The sequence below is a fragment of the Odontomachus brunneus genome, unplaced genomic scaffold (genome assembly GCF_010583005.1).
Source record: "Odontomachus brunneus isolate Ranch 3 - 2012 unplaced genomic scaffold, Obru_v1 Obru_scaffold_034, whole genome shotgun sequence".
Taxonomy (NCBI): Eukaryota; Metazoa; Arthropoda; class Insecta; order Hymenoptera; family Formicidae; genus Odontomachus; species Odontomachus brunneus.
The window spans coordinates 1,215,163-1,238,169 of NW_022639484.1; the positions used below are offsets into that span (position 1 = coordinate 1,215,163).

General features: G+C 31.3%; 2 protein-coding genes across 3 annotated transcripts in view; one reads left to right on the forward strand and one right to left on the reverse strand.

The window, feature by feature from the left end:
• Positions 1 to 6,766, forward strand: part of LOC116843616 (piggyBac transposable element-derived protein 4-like) — an 8,280-nt gene extending 1,514 nt beyond the window's left edge. Inside the window, exons 2-3 of one of the 2 annotated variants that reach the window (XM_032814152.1) lie at positions 345 to 960; positions 5,496 to 6,766. In XM_032814152.1, coding sequence (XP_032670043.1) covers positions 351 to 960; positions 5,496 to 5,767 — 882 coding nt within the window. In that variant the 5' untranslated portion in view covers positions 345 to 350 and the 3' untranslated portion in view covers positions 5,768 to 6,766. Of the gene's footprint in view, positions 1 to 344; positions 2,664 to 5,495 lie in introns of those variants that run through there. The other variant, XM_032814151.1, reaches the window with a different exon arrangement.
• LOC116843617 overlaps positions 1 to 23,007 on the reverse strand; it is a 76,751-nt gene that overhangs the window by 24,918 nt on the left and 28,826 nt on the right. Inside the window, exons 2-3 of the mRNA XM_032814153.1 lie at positions 14,567 to 14,643; positions 14,310 to 14,481 (exon numbers count right to left, since the gene is read on the reverse strand). Coding sequence (XP_032670044.1) covers positions 14,310 to 14,481; positions 14,567 to 14,643 — 249 coding nt within the window. The remainder of the gene's footprint in view (positions 1 to 14,309; positions 14,482 to 14,566; positions 14,644 to 23,007) is intronic.

Below are 23,007 nucleotides of genomic sequence, written 5' to 3' on the forward strand. Positions count from 1 at the left end.
CTTACTCATTATTAGCTCTAAATTATATACAGTTATATTGACAAAAGCGCAACAAATAAAGAATAATTCTATTTATAATTATATGATTCTTATTTGTCTTGACACGTTGTGTTACTTGAATAATATAAATAGAGTTAGATATAATTTGTTTAAAGAGATTTATTTGTTAATATAAAATTTAAAAAAATATGGAATAAAAAAATTTTTTTAATTTCTTGAGTTATTTTACGAATGGATTACATATTTCTATTTTTCAATAAATAATATTTTACATTTGTAATATAAACTATTATTTTGAATAATTTAATTTGTAATATAAAGTATTATTTGAATAATTTTTACAGTCAGCAATGGAAATACGTTCTAGAGAACATTTACAAGAATTGCAGAAACTGTTGCGAGAAGTAGAACCTGCCGATGAACCTATGGATGAGGAAAGCTTATCAGATGATCAACAATCGATTGACACAAAACTTCTTAGTTCAATGAAGGAAAGTTCAAGAAAGGAGATGTTAAGAAGGGTGCAGTCTATGTACACAAGCCATTCTATTCCTTGCAATATTCCCAATATTGACTGGTTCGTTACACCGCAGGAGAAGGAAAGACAAAAAACAGACCATGTACCCGAAGCGTTAGGCGCTGCGAAGGATGTGAACACTCCACTAGAAGCATGGTCTCTCCTTTTTACTGATGAAATGTTAAATATAATTATCAAATATACTAACGCTGAGATGGCACGGAAACGAGAACACAATTTCACAGATACAACTGATTTATCAGATACTGATCTTGAAGAAATAAAAGCGTTTATAGGATTTTTATACTTTTGTGGATTACAAAAAAATAATCATAAACGTCTCTTGAAATTATGGAGTACGCTTTCACCTTTGTACTCTTTAAGTATGTCAAAAGTAACTCGCTTTGCACTTTTGTTACAATGTTTACGGTTTGATGACAAAAATACACGTCAAGAACGTCGCCAGCGTGATAAGTTAGCACCAATTTGTGATCTTTGGGATTTATTTGTATCGAATTGTATGAAATATTATTCACCGAGTAAATATGTAACAATACATAAGCATTTACTATGTTTCCGCGGAAGATGTCCTTTTCGCGTAAGTTCCGAAGACAAATACGGACTTGAAATTGTTATGATGAACGATTCAGAAACATATTATATGATAAACGCTATTCCTTACGTTGGGAAGATCAATACGAACCGTTCGGAGCCAGTACCTTGTTCCTATGTACGTCAATTATCTAAGCCGATCCATAAGAGTCACAGAAACATTACTTGTGATAACTGGTTTACTTCTACTTCTCTCGTGCAAATAATGCAGGAAAAATTTTCACTTAGTATAGTAGGGGAAATTGAACCAAATAAGTTGAATATACCACAGGAAATGAAAGATTTCACAGAAGTTAATAGTATACGTTTTCGTTATGCTGATAACATGACATTACTTTCATATTGTCCTAAAATAAATAAAACTGTTTTAATATTATCTTCTTTACATGAACAAAACGATATAAATCTTGGAGCAAACATGATTCAATTTTACAATTCTATTAAAAGCAGCACTAACATTTTTGATCAATTATGTTACGAATATAGTACTGTACGTCCTTCTAATCGTTGGCCGACACGATTTTTCTTTGATATCCTTGATTACACCAGTATCAATAGTTTCATTTTATATACTTTAAACAAAAATAACGATAAGATAGCAAGATATAAATTTTTAGAAACATTAGCTAAAAGTTTAATCATGCCATATAAAAATAGACACTTGCCTTTATATACAATCCCACATCAATTACAAAGTGCAAAATGCAAATGGTGTCCTGTCGATTTAGATAGTAAAAGTCTAACTTTTTGTCCTCAATGCAAAGAACCACGATGCGAGGAGCATCGCTCAATGTTATGCGAAAATTGTGCAACATAAGCAGATAAGCTTATTTTTGTATCATTATTACATGTTTCAAATATGTTTTTTTATAATTTGTCTCCAAAATATACTAATGTATAATAACTATATATTGAAATATGGTGAACAGCACACGTATATCCGCAAACAGTATACGTATTTATGTTCTCATATTATTTTCATTGACAAATTATGTAAAAATATAAAGGATTGGTTGCACATATACGTATATTTTTTGTCATGTTTTAGTATATGGATTAGGTTAGAGTTTTGGGGAAGTGATGCGGAAAAAGGGTTCGGAGTCCTTCCCCCGCGCATATGCGTGTACTGTTTACCATATTTCAATGTATATTGTATACCAAAATTAAGTTCCGTTTGAACAATTTTTTTGTTATTAACTTTTTATTAAACAATGAGAGCCAGTTAACATCTTTTGAATGTTATTCTGGGCAGTAAATATGAGAACATATATTAAGGTTAAGCTCATTCCTCTGTACTCGATAATTATCTAAAAAATAATTATTATGAATGTATCTTTACTTCTTCGATATACCGCCAAAGAATTACAGCGCTTCCGACTTATAAACTTAAAGTTAATAAAATTGTTTAAAATAACGAAAAAATAATTGCCCAATAAAATTAATGAGATGCAATTTGTAAGTGTCATAATATGTAATCGTTTTTATTTTGAAAGTAATAAAATATTTAAAAAATGCCGTAATAAGAATTTCATTTGATGTAAATACTCATAAATATACTCGTAAGAAAGTAAATAGAAATATGACGTATAGCTGGTTTCAAAACGGTTTGTATACATCATTTATCGAGTAAAGTTGCAATGCTTTAAAATTCTTAGATTTGAAGTCACTATTGTGTCATATATGTGCGCACTAATCGGTTATAAATATATAAAAATTACTTTACAACAATAAGTTCTCTTAATTAAAAATAAATTCTTTCTTCTAAATTTCACAAGTGGCACTTATTATCACTTTGGCTTTTGTCATGACCTTGTCATTACTGCGTATACACAGCAGTGATTTTAGTTTTGACAATTAAAGCGTTGCAAATTCATTCCATAAAAAGTGTACAAATTTTAAGTGTGTAAATTATTGCATCGATGTGCAATATTTTATATCTGATACATTCTGTCTGATAAATGCTTCGATATCGCTGACGCATTATGATTACCTAGATAACGATAGTCGATAAATGCTTTCAGCTGCAGCAACACGATCAGTTGCATATGTTTCCGGCCGCACGTTAATTAATCGAAAAACAGGGATAGTGTATAGAATAAAAGTGACATTTTTATAGTTTTACATTTTGTCTGGTTGAATAAAGAGAGTTACCTGCTTGCTGGCAAGCCTGTTTTTTATAAGAATAATTCCACACAGTAATTGCGCGATTACTTGCAGCGTTTTTCTTGTAGATTTGCGCTCTTTTGCAGAACATGTTCGCATGTTGCACATATATTCAGAAATCATCTTATTTAAACTCGCTTGTTTGTAAAACAATTTGTAGATCTTTTTTCGATACACTTTGAAATGCATTCGACGTTTAATAAAAAAACTTTCGAAAAAATTTCAAAAAGATGTTCGAGATTTACTCAAAACAAATTGGACGTTGGTTGCTTTTCGAAGTATTTCGAAAGAAAAATATGCAAACCTTCCTCCTCCCGCTCTTCTACAACCGAGTGTATAGTTGTAAAATAGCTTAAACATGATGAAATTGACAATTCAATGAACTATCAAAATTGAAAGTTATTACTGTGTTGTGTGCGGATATATGTGTGCATACGCGCGCGTGTGTGTCTCGAGCTTGTCCATTCATTACATTAGCAATTATTATTATTAATTATTATTATTATTATTTAGTATTAATTATATTATTGTTACTATTATTACATAAATCTGTCGGTAATGACTTTCAATTTTATATCTTTATCCCACTTCTCCTTCGTCGTTACAAGTTTAGGTCCTATTCCAATGTCACATGACATATGGAATTACATCCTCCTCACACATAGAATAAGAAAAATAAAAAACATTATATTATAAATAATAATTATTAGATTGCGCGGTACTAACTTTTTTTCAATAATTACTTAATAATAATTTCTTAATAATATAAGTCATTTTTAGACGTAATACTAAATTAATTGTTTTATTTTATAATTTTAATTAGTAAAAGTTGTTTTTAAAAAATGAATAATCCGAAACCAAAATTTTGATTATTACAAAATATTTTTATAGATGTAAAAATTTTAATACAGCGTATACCCTTATCATACTAAGAAATATCATACTAAGAATCATTGATAATTACTTATTATCCAGTATTTTTAATACTGAAAATAAGTAATTATTAATGATTCTTAGTATGATATTTCTATAAGGGTATATAATATATAATATATAATTCCATGGTCTTTCTTTCCCTGCCATTATAAATCGTCACGAAAGTTAATAGATATATCCTCCTCCCTCCTCGTAGTGTAATGTAATTGTTGAATGACTTTTTATAATAACTACGTGTTGTTCAAAATTTGCTTTTGCATTAAGTAGAAAATGATTATCATTATCTTGTCTTGATATGCTGACAGTTATTTAGGAATATACATTTACTCATTATTAGCTCTAAATTATATACAATTATATTGACAAAAGCGCAACAAATAAAGAGTAATTCTGTTTATAATTATATGATTCTTATTTGTCATGACACGTTGTGTTACTTGAATAGTATAAATAGAGTTAGGTATAATTTGTTTAAAGAGAGTTATTCGTTAATATAAAATTAAAAAAAATATGGAATAAAAAAATTTTTTTAATTTCTTGAGTTATTTTACGAATGGATTACATATTTCTATTTTTCAATAAATAATATTTTACATTTGTAATGTAAACTATTATTTTGAATAATTTAATTTGTAATATAAACTATTATTTGCATAATTTTTACAGTCAGCAATGGAAATACGTTTTAGAGAACTTTTACAAGAATTGCAGAAACTGTTGCGAGAAGTAGAACCTGCCGATGAACCTATAGATGAGGAAAGCTCATCAGATGATCAACAATCGAGTGACACAAAACTTCTTAGTTCATCGTTATCTAGGGAGCACTTAAGAACGTGCACAAGCTATTCTATTCCTTGCAATATTCCCAATATTAAATGGTTCGTTACACCGCAGGAGAAGGAAAGACAAAAAACAGACCATGTACCCGAAGCGTTAGGCGCTGCGAAGGATGTGAACACTCCACTAGAAGCATGGTCTCTCCTTTTTACTGATGAAATGTTAAATATAATTGTCAAATACACTAACGCTGAGATAGCACGGAAACGAGAACACAGTTTCACAGATTGTAAAACTGATTTCTCAGATGTTGATCTCGATGAAATAAAAGCGTTTATAGGAATTTTATACTTTTATGGATTACAAAAAGATAATCATAAAAGTCTCTTGAAATTATGGAATACACTCGAATCACCTTTCTACTGTTTAACTTTTCCAAAAGCAGAACGTTTTGCACTTTTGTTACAATGTTTACGGTTTGATGACAAAAATACACGTCAAGAACGTCGCCAGCGTGATAAGTTAGCACCAATTCATGACCTTTGGGATTTATTTGTATCGAATTGTATGCAATATTATTCACCGAGTAAATATGTAACAATAGATAAGCAATTATGGAGTTTCCGCGGAAGATGTCCTTCTCCCGTATCTTCCGAAGACAAATATGGGCTTGACATTGTTATGATGAACGATTCAGAAACATATTATATGATAAACAGAATTATACTGAGATACTATGATACTAAGAATGACTTTTTATAATAACTGCGTGTTGTTCAAAATTTGCTTTTGTATTAAGTAGAAAATAATTATCATTATCTTGTCTTTAATATGCTGACAATCCTTTAGGAATATACACTTACTCATTATTAGCTTTAAATTATATACAGTTGAATATTGACAAAAATGTAGCAAATAAAGAATAATTCTGTTTATAATTATATTATACTTATTTGTCTTGACACGTTGTGTTACTTGAATAGTATAAATAGAGCTAGATATAATTTGTTTAAAGAAAATTATTCGTTAATATTAAATTTAAAAAAATTATAGAATAAAAGAAATTTTTAAAAAATTTTTTGAGAGTACTTTACGAATGGATTACATATTTCTACTTTTCAATAAATAATATTTTCCATTTGTAATATAAAGTATTATTTGAATAATTTTTACAGTCAGCAATGGAAATACGTTCTAGAGAACATTTACAAGAATTGCAGAAACTGTTGCGAGAAGTAGAACCTATGGATGAGTAAAGCTCATCAGAAGATCAAGAATCAAGTGACGCAGAATTTCCTATTATCAAGAGCTCACGCCGTTCTATATTTCGCGAGCTTTCTAGTGTTCAATGGTTCGTTACACCGTAGGAGAAGTGTATAGTTGTAAAATAGCTTAAACACGATGAAATTAACAATTCACCAAACTGTCAAAATTGAAAGTCTTCACTATGTTTGTGTGTGGATGTGCGCGCGCTTATGTGTCTCGAGCTTGTCCAGTAATTACATTAGTAATTTTATTATTATTAACTATTAATATTATTACTTAGTATTAATTATATTATTGTTACTATTATTACATAAATCTGTCGGTAATGACTTTCAATTTTGTATTTTTATCCCACTTCCTCTTCGTCGTTACAAGTTTATGTCCTATTCCAATGTCACGTGACATGTGGAATTACATCCTTCTCACACATAGAACAGAAAAAAATAGAAAAAATTATATTATAAAAAATTATTATTAGATTGCACGTTACTAGCTTTTTTTCAATAATTACTCAATAATAATTTCTCAATAATATAAATAATTTTTAGACGTAATATTAAATTAATTGTTTTACTTTATAATTTTAATTAGTAAAAGTTGTTTTTAAAAAATAAATATTTTGAAACCTAAATTTTGATTATTACAAAATATTTTTGTAGATATAAAAATTTTGATACAGCGTATATATGATGTTCCATGGTCTTTCCTTCCCTGCCATCATAAACCGTCGCGAAAATTAATAGATATATCCTCCTCCTTGCTTGTAGTGTGATATAATTGTTGAATGACTTTTTATAAAAATGTTCAAAATTTGCTTTTGCATTAAGTAGGAAATGATTATCATTATCTTATCTTGATATGCTGACAATTATTTAGGAATATACACTTACTCATTATTAACTCTAAATTATATACAATTGAATATTGAAAGAAACGCAACAAATTAAGAATAATTCTGTTTATAATTATATAATTCTTATTTGTCATGACACGTTGTGTTACCTGAATAGTATAATTAGAGCTAGGTATAATTTGTTTAAAAAGAATTATTCGTTAATATAAAATTAAATAAAATATAGAATAAAATAAATTTTTTTTTAATTTTTTGTGAGTGCTTTACGAATGGATTACATATTTCTATTTTTCAATAAATAATATTTTCCATTTGTAATATAAATTATTATTTTTAGTAATTTTTACAGTCAGCAATGGAAATACGCTCTAGGAAACATATACAAGAATTGCAGAAACTATTGCGAGAAGTAGAATCTGCCGATGAACCTATGGATGAGAAAAGCTCATCAGAAGATCAAGAATCGAGTGACACAGAATTTCCTGTTATCAAGAGCTCACGCCGTTCTATATTTCGTGAGCTTTCTAGTGTTCAATGGTTCGTTACACCGCAGGAGAAGGAAAGACAAAAAACAGACCAAGTACCCGAAGCGTTAGATGCTGCGAAAAATATGAATACTGCACTGAAGTCTCTCCTTTTTACTGATAAAATGTTAAATATAATTATCAAATACACTAACACTGAGATTGTATGGAAACGAGAACACAATTCCAAAAATTGTGAAATTGATTTATCAGACACTGATCTCGTTGAATTAAAAGCATTTATAGAACTTTTATGGATTTGTGGATTACATAAACATAGTAAACGTCTCGTGAATTTATGGACTATGCTTGAACCACCTAACGACTGGGTAATTATGCCAGACAAAAATCGTTTTCACTTTTGTTACAATGTTTACGATTTGATTACAAAAGTACACGTCAAGTGATCTAACTTGTCGATACAAGTTCATACAGGTATATATATTATATACTGCGCGTTATTAGAATTCATTGTGTGCATTTACAATGTTTCTCGTATACTGTGAGGAAGATCATTCATATCTTATTTTATAAGAAGAAAAAGCAATATTTGAAAATGGTGTTAAAAATGGGAGGAAGAGAGAGAGAGAGAGGGAGAGAGAGAGAAAGAGAGGGAGAGAGAGAGAGAGAGAGAGAGAGAGAGGATGAGGAAATGGAAAAATAATAAAGATAGATGGTAAAATATAACCAACAAAGAAGTCTATTAGATAAGTTATTTGAAATGGCAACGTTGCGCAATGGACACTCGCGGCGGTACGCGCGTTTAACTAGACGCTGAGTACAATGGATGTGGCGAGATTTATTTTTACGGTGACCAGTGAACTAATTACGTTACCCGGCACCTTGCGAGAACGGGGGAAGGACCCTAGGGCCGATATTCATAGTCCGATTTTATATTTAAGATCATCTTAAGTACTGTCTTAAGATGTCATGAACCAATCATAGAGCCGTATACGTATCTTAAGACATTACTTAAGACGGTCTTGAAATAAGATTCGACTATGAATACCGGCCTAGGTATCCCGTTGGTTGGCACGGTTGTCTGGAGGGATGCCGGTCTCGATCTAATTTCGGGGTGATTTGGAATGGTATCCTGAGTAATATTAATTCACCCACACTGGGTTTGGACCACCGTTGCAGGATGTTCACTTGCGATCGAACACGGATAGGCTCGCGTGCGAACGGACAAGAGAGAATTCTGATACGAGAAGGCGCAACTAGGGCCAGTATTCATAGTCAAAATAGTATTCATCTTATTTCAAGACCGTCTAAGTAATGTCTTAAAATGCAAATACAACTCTGTGATTGGTTCATGACGTCTTAAAACAATACTTAAGATGATCTTAAATATAAGATCGGACTATGAATATCGGCCTAGATGTCGGAACTATTAAATGAAGTAGCAAGAAAGATTGAAACCGATGACGGGGTACGATCGTCTTTGTAAGCTCCCAGGATAAGACTTAGAAAGATTTCGAAAAACGACCGTCTCTCGCGAATTCTGGATGATGATTTAGACATTTTTGAATGAGTAATCACGACCGTCTCTGAAGGGTTCCGCGCAAAGTCTGCCTGCCGTGGATTAGGAATTTACTCACCGGTTCTTCTCCGCGTTTCTCGCAAGGTGCTGGTCAGCGGTTTTTGGTAACGCGGCGACGGATTTTAGTCGCGCTCGGCATTTTCGTGTTTCCGGGGTCCAGTGAGAGACGGATCATGCACATCCGTTCTCATAGGACTAAGACGCAAAGCTCAGCAGCGAATGGTGTTACAAAATGCGCAATAAGTTGGAAAGTCGCTGGGCTCTGCATTCGCACGTGATAAGATGCAGACATTAAATTTGACTCAAGAAATAATCTGATAATAATATTATTAGTAGGATGCTTAAAATTATCTAATTTCTATTTTGCGCATGACCAATAGTTGATAATGTAATCACATTCGACGGAATAAGGCGACGAAATAGAGGGGGGGGGGGACAAGGAAGAAAGAGAGCATTAGAGGAAAAGGAAATAAAAGAGAAAAGAACAAATTGAAAAGAGGAAGGAAAGGGGAGGGGAATGCGAAAAAAAGACGTGCTAAAGTCCTCGGGACGTAACATAATAAAAGAAACTTTAATTTAAAACATAAAAAAAATACTTTTGATATTAGAAAATAATTTATTTAAATTTATAAAATGACTTACTTGTATTTTATTTATTTTAAAACAAGCAAATATCTATTTAAATACAGTTTTTACATTTAAAAAAACTAATTTTCTTCTTGTAAAGAAACCATTTGCTTACTCTTATATATAGATATTTTAAATCAAAGGAATCATTTTTTTTCTATCTAGAAATTCATGATTTTACAGCTTATTTTGAAAATTTCAAAAAAATATTACTTTATATTTATTACATATTTTCTAAAATCTAACAAATATATTTTTTTAAGTTAAGAAATTATATTTAACAAAATATATTTCTTTGATTTAAAGAATTTTTTTTTAGTGTATATTACCAATTTAGTGTACATTACCAATTTAAATTTTGATTTTCTTATTTCTTCATTAATTTAATAATTATAACTAATTAAATTAATTTTCTTCATGTATAATATTTATAGAAATATTTACAAAATATTACTACAAATATTAACTTTTTGTTTACAATAAATATTGTATTAAATATTTAGATATTTAGTCTATATTTTAATAATATTTTGAATAAAGATTTTTATACTTTCTCCTCTCTCTCTTTATGTATATATAAAAAAATATTTATAAAATACTTATATAATATTTAAAAAAAATAATTCAATATAAATATTTATAAATATTTATCATTAATATTGGGTGCTGTCTGGGTTAATACTTTAAATCTTGACAGTACTTTGCGTAAATATTTCATCACTGAACGAAGTATTACATATCAATATTTAAGTATTGAAATTAATCATAAGGTAATATTTGTAACATTAAATATTAAAATATTTGAGTACTAAAAGCTGTATTTGAATCACAGAATATTACTAAATATTATACTTTTAATACTGAAAATAAGTGATTAATTAATGATTCTCAGTATGATATTTCTGTAAGGGATTAATCCAAACAAAAAAATAAAAAATCCAAGAAAATCCAAATTAAACAAATCGAATTACTAAATTTTGAAAAAATACTACTTAAAACAATAGTGTTGTTTCATCAAATGACATGGTTTCTTTGAACGAAATTAAAATTTTTATTTTCATCATTTTAAAAAATGATATTTTATTTAAGAATATAATATTTTAATGAAACAAAAAAAACCACAAAATTAAACAAGTTCGAATATTAAATTTAAAGAAAGTGTTTTCCCCGAAAAAACGGTATAAGAAATATGTAATAAGATAAATTCTAGTATTAATGTCTGTTCTAAGTATTATTCTATAAGTTTCTATAACCTATTCTATAGAACAACAATTTATTCTAAACATTTATTCTTAACATAACATTTATTCTTAACATAATTATTATAAAACTTTAATAAAAATATATAAGTATTATACTTATATATTTATACGATATTAATATATTGTTATAAGCAATATATTTTAACTTATTTTTTTAATATTTTCATATATAACAGTATAATATTTATCGTATAGATTTGTCTATTATAGACCACAATATTTATGCTATATATTTATATTATGTGATGAAAAGACGTTAAACAATATTTTGCTGTTATAATTATAAATATTTTTTCATTATATTTTACAAATATAGGGGAGTCCGGGGCAGGTTCGCTAATTTTTTCGAATTTCAATGATAAAACATATATTTAATTTAATATATTTAATTGTTCCAATTGGCTATATAATAATGATAAAGACAACCTTCCTCTACATTTTGATCCTATCGACGATGCTATAAACTGTATAGTTTCGTCTGTGATAATAAAAATATCAAGTAAATATCACCTAGTAAGTAGGCACACCTGTCCCGGTACTGAGGGCTAGCAGCTCGAAGTAGGTCAGCATTACATAAAATACATGTAATTATACACTTTGAAGAATGTTAAATCAATAAATTATACAATGAGATACCATATATGATACCTTTGTGCTTACAATTTTATTTATACCTAAAAATAAAAGGAAATAATTTTATGTAACATACTTTATATGTATATACATCATCATATGTTCGCCTTGCATTGTGTTCTATGATCCTATGATCACTATGCATTGTGAGCTATGTTTACTAACCTATTCTTTGCGCGTAGCTACGCCAGTGCGCACCAGTTCATCAGTGCTACCATACAGAAAAATTAGCGAACCTACCCCATCTACTCATTTCTGCGATTTTAATAATTTTAAGAATAAAGTTCACTGTTATTATACAAAACAGTGTATCATATATCTTTAACAAACTTCATTTTAACTAATATTACATAACTTCAGTTCATTCATTCACGATAGAAAATGCAAGAATATTTCGAGAAGTCTAAAACTTTACTCAACTGACTTCAAATCAGTTTTTTCTTTCTTTTATCTGTAATATTTGCGCGATTGTAATGTAAATGTAATGTAATGAAAATTGGGGATAAGTATCTTTACACTAAACGAAATGTTTTATGATTCCACTCGAACTGTTTGTTTCACAATAAGTACGTGAACGAAACGATTTGCGAACCTACTCCTACTGCGAACCTGCCCCGGTCTCCCCTATTATAAATATTTTTTTTGCGTATCTAGTTTTGTATTCTTTTTAAATCTTTATAAAAAATATATATTCAATATATATTTATGTAAACTATTTCTTCAAAATATTTATGAATCTTTATCATAAATAATGTTTCATTATTGTGTGCTATTATTGTGTGTCTGGGAAGTCTGTGGTTGATACCGGGTCGCGTAGCGCCTACTTCTCACGCTATATCGCTAACAGCGGTTTCGTTAATCGGCATTGTTACATTTTCTGGAGTACGTACTACGGAGTACGTAACAATTAGGAACAACTGATGTCGGACTATTTGTTTTCCTTTTTGTTAAGTGTGAAAAATAATATATACTATCTCTTCCATATAGATTTTTATAATTAGAGGTACGAAAAACGTCATATTTCCCCTTTGTCAGAAAGAAAGGACGCATACACTTAGATAAGAGATAAGATATCTTAGACTAAAGTCCTCGTTCTAATATACTCTCCTCTCTATCCACTTTCTCTTGTTACAGTGCAATTAACTAATTTATTAGTTGCATTAAAAGAAGGAATACTATTGCTATGAAATTTTTAGCATGACCCAACGAAATTTCGTGACTCTTGTAATGTGCCATATTGACAAAAAAAATCGTAACTCACCCAAAAATTGAGATCCAAATACGACAATTGTATATAATAATCTCTCAATTAATAATAAATTAGATTGTATATAATAATCTCTCAATTAATAATAAATTAGATTATTAATATAATAATCTCTAATTATCATACCATATTAGCGTTGTCCTCACCATTCCCCTCATATCGGAAATCTATACATTGCGTCATATTTCCTGCTGCGTCATATCATCCCACTTTCCCTTATGTGCGCGCGCGTATGTGTATGCGCGTAAAATATGATAGATGCATTTTGCAGAAAAAATTTTAAGCTTTTATTTATTTTTTAGCAAATTTCGAGTACATTGATTCGTTCACTTTCTGTGAGAGATCCAAGTCGAAAAGACTTTTCTGCATTAACCCCAGTAAGCAATCTGTGCGCAGACTGACGTCAGATTCGAGCAGAATCTGTCGACAGATTCATAGACATCTGCGTCCCCAATCTGCTGTTAGATTGTTGACAGAGTCTGCTGAATAGGCTGTGATGGCAGATTGGCGGCATAATGCGCGCAGATTTTGCTGCCGTTAGCAGACTCTGCTGTCTGTCAGTAGACTCTGCGAGCAAACTGTCTCAAATCTGCCGTTAGAATAACCGTCTGATAAACAGATACTGCGTGCAATCTGTTGCTTTTCTGTCGCAGATACTATTAACAGACTCTGCGCAAAATCTGCTCGCGTAGGTTTGGCTATCTGAGACGTTAAATAACCGAATGAAAGAAAATTGCATCGCAATGTGTGGAAATACAAATTGAAAACAAAAGTTCACGTTTTTAAATGACATAAATATTATTTATATGATTCTTTTTATTTATGCGATGCAATTTAGTAAAAATTTTTTTGTATTTGTCCGATTTCAATATATATTTGTCTATAACTACGTAAAAGTAAAGTAAACTTTATATTCAGTGATATATCTAGAAACTAAGAACTTTAGTTTTTAAAAATGCTTTTTGATTTGTTTTATTACAGTTATTTTTACGAAAATTGCTGCTCATTGGAGAAGCAATTGCCTATACCCACACAACACACGTCTAAAATCGGGACATAAGACGTCTGAAAAGCATCTTAAAGACAACTCTCAGACGTCAGAATGTAAGACGTCTCTAAGATGTCTTTAAGACGTCTTCAAGATGTCTTATGTCCCGATTTTAGACGTTGTGTTGTATGGATAAGATCACGAAAATCAATTCTTTCATTTTTGTACGTAATGTACGTAAAGTATTTTTTCGGATGAAAACTGAATAATTAATTTGATTAAATATGAATGTGATGAAATATTTTACAGTTTTTGTTTGTTCATTAACAAGAACTTCTACTTACATTTTTGAGAAGCGTGAACAGGTACTTTATCTGTCCTTTGCAATCGTTGGGAGAGCAACCATTACGTGAATTATCATACATACGACGATAATGAGGGTAAAAGTTTGAAAACCCAAGTTCACGGAACGTCCTCTTCATCGTACCTCGACAAGAAGGATGGAAAGGAAAGTTTCTGCAACAATAATTATATTTTGTCTTAAGCGACTACATTTATTTTAACGATATCGGGGGAGGAAAGAGAGCCATGTGTAACTTACGCGCAATTCGTACTCAAGCAAGACCAGAAACAACCCAGGAAAATCACAAAGATAAGTACGGCTCGTTGCAGAAACATCTGAAACAAATTCATTCAGAAATTAAACGCGATTATGCAATTATGTGTAAAAGATTATACAGACTGCCTGATAACTCATAGAGGAGCCGTCGTATACAAGTAGATTAGGTCAAACTAAACAAAAAATTCCTCTATCATTTTACGAACAACCCACACAACATAACATCTAAAATCGGGACATAAGAAGACTGAAAGGGATCTTAAAGACGTTTCTAAGTCGGAATGTAAAAGTTCCTAATATGTCTTTAAAACGTTTTACGTTCCGACTTTAGACGTTGTGTTGTATGGGAACTATGTAAAATTTTGGGTTATCGATCAAAAAAGATTCGTGAATGATTATGTGAATGATTATATGGTAGATGAGCTGTGATAGCGACGTTTGCCATTATATGCTTTTATATTAAGTTAAACTGGAAAAAATGTCTGAACAAAAAAGTCTTCTACCATTTTCCAAATAATCCACGTAATGATTTCCACGTACATGTTTAGTTAATTAAAGAAGTTTGGTACAGTTATGCGCGTTAATGCACTAATTTTTTTTTAATTAATAACTAAACATCTACGTGGTCATTTGGAAAATGGTAGGAAGACTTTTTTGTTCAGTTTGACCTAATATATACAAGTATACAGCGGACGTCGCCATCATAATTCATCTACTGTAATCATTGGCGCGTAATCATTAACGAATCTTCTTTGATTAATATTTAATCAAAGAATTTTTTATTCAGTTTGACCTAATCTACCTGTATATCGCGACTTTTCTATAAGTTACCGCGGACAACACGTATGCGTATATTTATTAAATTATATACGTTAATTCTATATACAGAACTCTGTTTCTCTCTTTCTCTCTCATGCAGTTGTTATCCGTATACTTGTAATCGCTATATCTTTTTGTCTGAGTGCTCTACATTTGATATTAGGCGTTTCACGATCCGATAAGAAAATTCATTTTCAAGAATTTCCAGTTAGCAACATTTTTATCCTCGACGAATTCTCCTATTAGATATCTGAAGTCATATGTCGGATGACATAAGTCGACGGATACGTAAGGTGAATCTTTTATAAGCCGATTTCAACCCAATATACACGCGGTGAATTAATGTCGTTGACGCGAACAAGCGGGAAGGAAGGTCTCGCCGACGGAGATGGAAGCAACGTGAGAGTAGTGGTCGGCGGAGAAAATACGAGCTGATCTTTTCCGCGCTCAGAGATGCGGAAATATCCTTAACAGACGACCAATAAGGAACCCATCCAGCTACGGGGCTCGTCCTTTACGGGGCTCGATCAGAGTAACGATGACACGTGCACATATGTGAAAGATCGCTTCGTTTGGTAACGTAGGGATCGAGCAGCGGACATAGTCGTTCGCACGGCCGCGATCACGAGCTAAATCGATACTAGAGTCGCTATTTGTTCGCCGTGTTGGCGAAACGACGGTTCACTCCAGCGCCATTTGAGTTGGCCAATTTGCAGCGTTGTATTATTCTTCTTGTCGGAATCGCGCCTTTCGAGCGAGCGCTCAAAGGACCAGGCGCTTCCGGGATTTCACTCGATTCTTCCTCCTTAATTGAACGGCTTCGAAGAATGAGGCATCCTATGGAGCGCATCCTTCAGCACGGAGTTTTCTAATTTGAAGGAGTGAATCTCGTTTGTCTGATACCTCGCATGTGAGCATGATTGATATTTGTGTTTCAGTTTTCCTTAAAATGCTCGAGATGATATTGCGTAATTATATCCACAATGCTAAATGAATTCCAAGGGCACATGTGTCGTTTACTTGCGCGATTAAACGGAAACTCGAACATTACTGTGCAATTAATAATATTGGTTCGTCAAAAAAACTTTATTTTGATTCCGCGATTTAATTTCACATCGTCTACACGATCCATAATTGCTCAATTGATAAGGTCACGTTTGCTGTATTGGTATTTCTCTTGATATATGAATATATATATATATATATATATATATATATATATATATATATATATAGGGTGTGTTTTCAGCAATTTTTGTGGAAACGTAGAACGGATTGAGATAAACGTAAAAGTCCTACATTGTTTTGTGATATTCGCAATCAATTTCGAGATATTAATTAAAGAAAATTGATAAATAATCATACACGATGAGTTGTAGTGACGCCGTCTGCCGTTGTATTATATTTATATAATAAATCAAATTAAACAAAAAAGTCCTATATCATTTTAATAAATATAAATAACCATACAGATTTTTAGATATTAAGTAAAGAAGATTTGTACATTATTGCGTACAATTATGTAACAATTTTCTTTCATTAATAACTAAAAATCTATGTGGTTATTTGCAAAATGGTAAACAGCTTTTTTGTTCAATTTAACCTAGTATACAAGCACACATCGTCACTACAGCTCTACTACAGAATGTATTAGATTACACGTTTATGTTCACCTGAATCCATTCTACGTCCATCAAAATTGCGGAGGAAATTCTGGGACACCCTGTATAAACATGTATAATATATATATATATATATATATATATATATATATATATATATATATATATGTATGTATAATGTGAGCTTTACGGCTCGTTGTCAAGGAGGAATCACTCTTTTTCTATTTTGCCGCAGTGATTTTTCGTATTGATTGAAACACCTTGCCAATCGATTGAATTCTTAGCGGCGCCCATTGATGCAGTAATATAGAAAATTTTTGCAATATCGTCTTTCAGATATAGTAAACGTTGAAATCACATCGAATCTAAAGATAAAACTGCACATTCGTGTCGTTCACCGTAACGATATTCAGATAACTTGCGACGTTATTTCTGATTGAATAACATATACAAATAATGTCATAAGTTATCTGAATAGCGTTACGGTGAGCAATATGATGTGAATACGCAGTTTTGTCTTTAAACCCGATCACGTAACTTTAACGTTCATCGTATCTGAAAGATATTGCAAAAACTCTCTAATATTAAAAGTATCGCAATTTTTATCTTAGGAAATATTTGTTGAACATGAAAATCAAAATTTAATACTAAGTTTCTTCAGAGAAGAATACAGTTATTACATAATTATAGTAAATAATTCATCTAGCGGTTTAATGGTTATTGCAATTATACAATATCGCAATTATACAATATCGCAATTATACAATATTGCAATTATACAATAAGCACTATGTTTAGCTCAGTATTGGGTCAATATTGAAGCCAGAACTTATCTATCTTGCAACCCAGGATAAGATTATATAATAAACAAGATTACCTACTGATTCTTGGTCGTTGATATTGAACAATATTTGGTCAGTTAATCAGCATCGGTAATTTCTACGTAGGTGTATATGAGAGAGAAGTTTTAAGTCATAACTATAAAATACAGATATAAAATTTGATTCAAAATTTCAGACGCCCCAAAATGCCTCAAAACGCGAAAAAAATAACTCAAAATTTTTCTTTCTTAAGCAAAATCTAAGGATCTTTCAACTTTTCAACGCGACATGTACAGCGAAGAACGTAATTTCTAAAAAACAACAATAATAATAAAAATTTTATCGTTATTCTTCTTTGACCAATTTATTGGTCTTAATTAAATGATGATCTTAATTAAAAATAATAGTAAATACGTTCCTATCAAAATATTAGGAATTACTCAGCTCGCAAAAGGTCAGCGTCTATTTTTAATCTTCTCGTATTTTCGGACTTCTCGGACTCTTTCGAATGCTGACGACCTAGTTCCCGAAGAACGAAGCACGAGATTTCGCAAAGAAGGGGGTGGGCTGGACCGCCCGAGGAGCGACGCGACGGCGGCATGAGAATTGTTTCCTTTCAGCCGAGCGCGGAGGGGTGGATTCTCACGCTTGTCTTACCGCTTATTTATTTTAATGCGTCTCTTCTCGATCGGCCGAACGCACGGTTATCATCGGCACTCGGAGAAGAGAGCGATGGAATTGAGGGAAGTTGAACGCACCGATCACGTAACGCACACGTCGTAAACAGACATCCTTGTAAGAGCGCTTTTAGAATACGGAAATGATTCTCTTCATTTCCACGGCATTACGGGGTTTGTCGGCGACCCCGACATACCAATATATCGCGGTTATAGCTACGACGTACAGTGGGCCAGCGACCCGTTAAACTTGGCCAAAAATATGAAATATAAAAGTTCACGCAGGTACAAACGTAAGTATTGTATTAGTATAATGTCAAGTCCAATATATTCTAGCAAAATTAATCTCTTTTGTTGTTATTTTTTTATTCCACAAATTTTATGCCTTGAAAATGACTGATCTTAAATACTCCAGTTTCTCTTCTCCACGAGATGTCTATGTAGGAGTCTATTATAGTCTATGTAAGAGTATATTTTACTGCGTAAAATACTTAAATAAAAGGAAAAACCATTACAATGTCATTTATAACAAATCTATAGCTGTTCATAAAAGATCTCAACGAGAAGCAAAAACATAATTTGTTACTGTTTTGGAGACTATTGATCAAAAACGCATTTTGTATTTCCTTTTCGCATATTCGCATCTATAAAAAAAGTTTTACGACATCACATCGAGTCTCTTTACTTATTCTATAACTATAAAAGTCTTCTTTCTAATTTCTGAAAAAAATTACAATATCTGTTATATAATGTTAATATCTGTTACCTTAAAAGATAAATGCTGCGGAAGTGACACTATCATTACCATATTAAGTATATATTTTGTATGTGTGTGTGTGTGTGTGTGTTGTAAATATTTCCATATTTTGACAGCACTGATCTATTAACATAATATTTATTATGTTACTGAATTCTTCCGCACAAAGAGGTCAGTGTTACGGCTCATATTAGGTCAATCCTGACTAGAAATTGTCATCAGGTATATTTGAAATGTATAAGGTCCTAACTAGGGGTTTGCAAGGTTATCCTTACTATGGTAAACCTAGTCATGTACTGATAAAAATCGAGTAAGGAAGACCCTTGCCAGATTATAATGATTAGGTATATACCCGACTAGAAATTTACCCCATGGTCCTAATCGGGTTGACCATAACTAGATGTCAGGTCCATTTAAGGTTATACTGTCGGGTGCTGAAAAGTCACGTAACACTGCGTTGTTATGAGGACCTTAATCAGGTCCATTATAATGTCCTTATCAGGCTATACTATTAAATCGCTATCATGTTTTCCCATACACTACAATAATGTTAAATCAATGTTGAATTGCAACAATGTCAATATTGCAGTAATATTGAGAAACATTGAATCAACGTTGCACAAACCTTGATATAATGTAAAAATGTCCGCTTAAAAGTTTTCCGCGTAGTTTTTTCATAAAAAAAACATGACGGTTGTGCCCTATTGCAGTTATTATTCGATATTGTTCGTTACACAGTATCAAAAAATTGTAATATATTTTTCGAACTTCTTTCATAAATATCTTTTTAACAAACAATGAGCGACGACTAAAACCTTCTGAGAGTTATTCAGGAAGGTGACCTTTACAACATATGTCAAGGTCAAGGTAATCGGAGGGTGGTTCGTTATTCTGCATAATTACCCAAATAAATATATTTCTCTTTAAAAGGAAAAAAAGTTAAAATAATATCTAGTAGATTTCTAGAGGAATTAATAGTCCACTTCATTAGAAGAGAAATACTTTTTCGGTAAAAGTAAACTATGAAATAAAAATATGAAATTAGAGGAAATAGTACCATGTAACTAGAGTTCTTTCTTTTAGGTTATCAATCGCCGATATCTTAAATATCAGGAACGACCTCTTCACTGGAGGAAATCGCAACTTCTGAGAAGACAACAGTAATGATAGAATCACACTGGTAGACTAGTTACAATTTAAAAAACTATACTACATCTCGAAAACCAAACTACGCCTCGAAAATTAAACTCGATTATTAATTCGAACTAAATTTAAAAAATTTAATTTACTAAAATTTATTGTAAATAAATGACTAAAAGATATATAAATTTATTAACTGACTAAATAATATATAAATTTATTAACTTTAACTAAGTTTAACGAAAATTAGATTTAACGAACAATACAACAAGTTTGCAAACAGCAATTTACGTTACCACATGAAACGATTAATTCGAACAATCGACCAAATTGCACAAATAATCCTCATAGTTTAGAGAAATGCTAATTATGCAGGCACGACTTATGCAGAAATCGAAATGTGTGGAGTAGGATTTGCAGTCAGTTATAATTACAATAATTCCGTACGCGTTTGCGTATTGACATTGTCGAATAATACAAATCGCGTAACAACAAAAGGCGTAGTTGCGAATGAATGTCGTAGGTGTTGTCGAACCAAATTAGAAGGTAACATTTGTAAAGAATCATGTTGTTGAAAAACGCTATATTCTTAAGGAGACCTGCGGCTACACATTCGCATAAACGAAGACAAATATGGACAAACGCGCAAAAGAGAAAGAAGCATTATCGCGATATTCGTGATGTTTCGGCTCGGGTTAATTATGACCTACACGGCACGCAGACGACCTAATTCGATTAATCCTCGTTCGTCTTCGTTTAGGCGACGTAATGACTACTTATCTTTGTTAATCCACTCGCAAGATACTCTCCGCTTTTAAAGAGGTCCTAACGCTACTCTCCAATAAATCAATATTTTATCAACCTTTTCACTACGGCTGATCTGTGTGGACGTGAAACCCCACTACTGTATGGACATTTAGCCCCGCGTAATAAACATTAGTAGCTCGAATAGCATTTATACTTTAATACGCTGTATAAATGATACATCGTAATTACGTTAATATATAGAGTAATAATTAATAAATTCATAGTATTTACATGTATATATTTATATATTTATATGTAATGAATTGCAAATAAATAAAATAATAGTTTTCTTTTAAAACTAAATGGAACAATAACTTTTTTTAATCGCATATAATAAATATGTATTTTAAAATAAAGACTATGAATGTATAAATATAAATAAATATAAGAACATATATAAATGATATAGCGTTAATATACAGGATGTCCTACACTGGTAAAACACCCGTTAGGGGTAGGTGCAATTTGGAACTGAAAGTTCCCCTTCCATTTTTGGATCCGACAATTAGTTAACGAGATATTAATTAATTAAGTCTACCAATCCCTTAGCGTCCTGAGTGAGCGCTCAGGGATGTAGGACGCCGTAGGCTCCTGCTTGTCCGCTTTTCTCCCTTTTATATACATACACACTAAATTCACTCACGATACTCAACCATTGACATGCAGAAAACATTCAAGTCACCCACGCACTCGAAGCAAACATACCACACATGCCCTCCCTTTTCGGCACATAAAGTGTAATTACTTCGCCCACTCGCATTAAAAACATTTAAATTATCCATGCACTCATAACCGCACGCAAAAACACCCATACATCACACCCACACATTGAAAACTTGCCACCACTCTGGCCCCGGCCAGGCACTCATCCACATACCCACTCACTCACTCATCCATATTTATTCCTCTATGATTCAAAAAAGGGGAGAAAAACGGACAAGCAGAGCCTTTGAGAAGTCCACGGCGTCCTACGGCCCTGAGCGCTCACACATGGCGCTAAAGGATTGGCAGACTTAATTAATTAATATTTCATTAATTAATTGTCGGATCCAAAAATGGAAGAGAAACTTTTAGTTCCAAATTTCACCCGCTTTCTACCCTTAACAGGTGTTCTATCAATTGTAGGACACCCCATATTAACGTTGAATATATATTAATGTTAAGTTAATATAAAGAATTGCGTTAATATGTAGAATAATATTTAATAAAGTCATAGAATTGTTATATGTATATATTTATATATAATACATTACAAATAGATGAAACAATAGTTTTTTTTAAACTAGATAGAGCAATAAAATTTTTTTTAACCGTATATATTAAATTATAAATATATTTTAAAGCAAGTACTTAGACATAATCCTACATCGCATATATCACATTGATATCGCGACCTTCATCTTTTATCATTTTTTAATACAAACAACATCATTAAAAAATAATTTTAAAAATTAAAAAATAATTATTATGAATACATGTCTATTTCCTCGATATACTGTCAAAAAATAACAGCGTTTTCGACTTTATAAACTTAAAGTTAATAAAATCATTTAAAATAACAAAAAAATAATTTCGTAACAAAATTAGTGAGATGTAATTCTTAAATGAACATAATATATAAACGTTTTTATTTTGAAAGTTGAAAAACATTTTAAAAATGACGAAATAAGACTTTCATTTGATGTAAATAGCTATTGTAAGAAAGTAAACAGAAATATGATGTATATAGACGATCTCAAAACGATTTGTATACACTATTTATCGAGTAAAGTTGCAATGC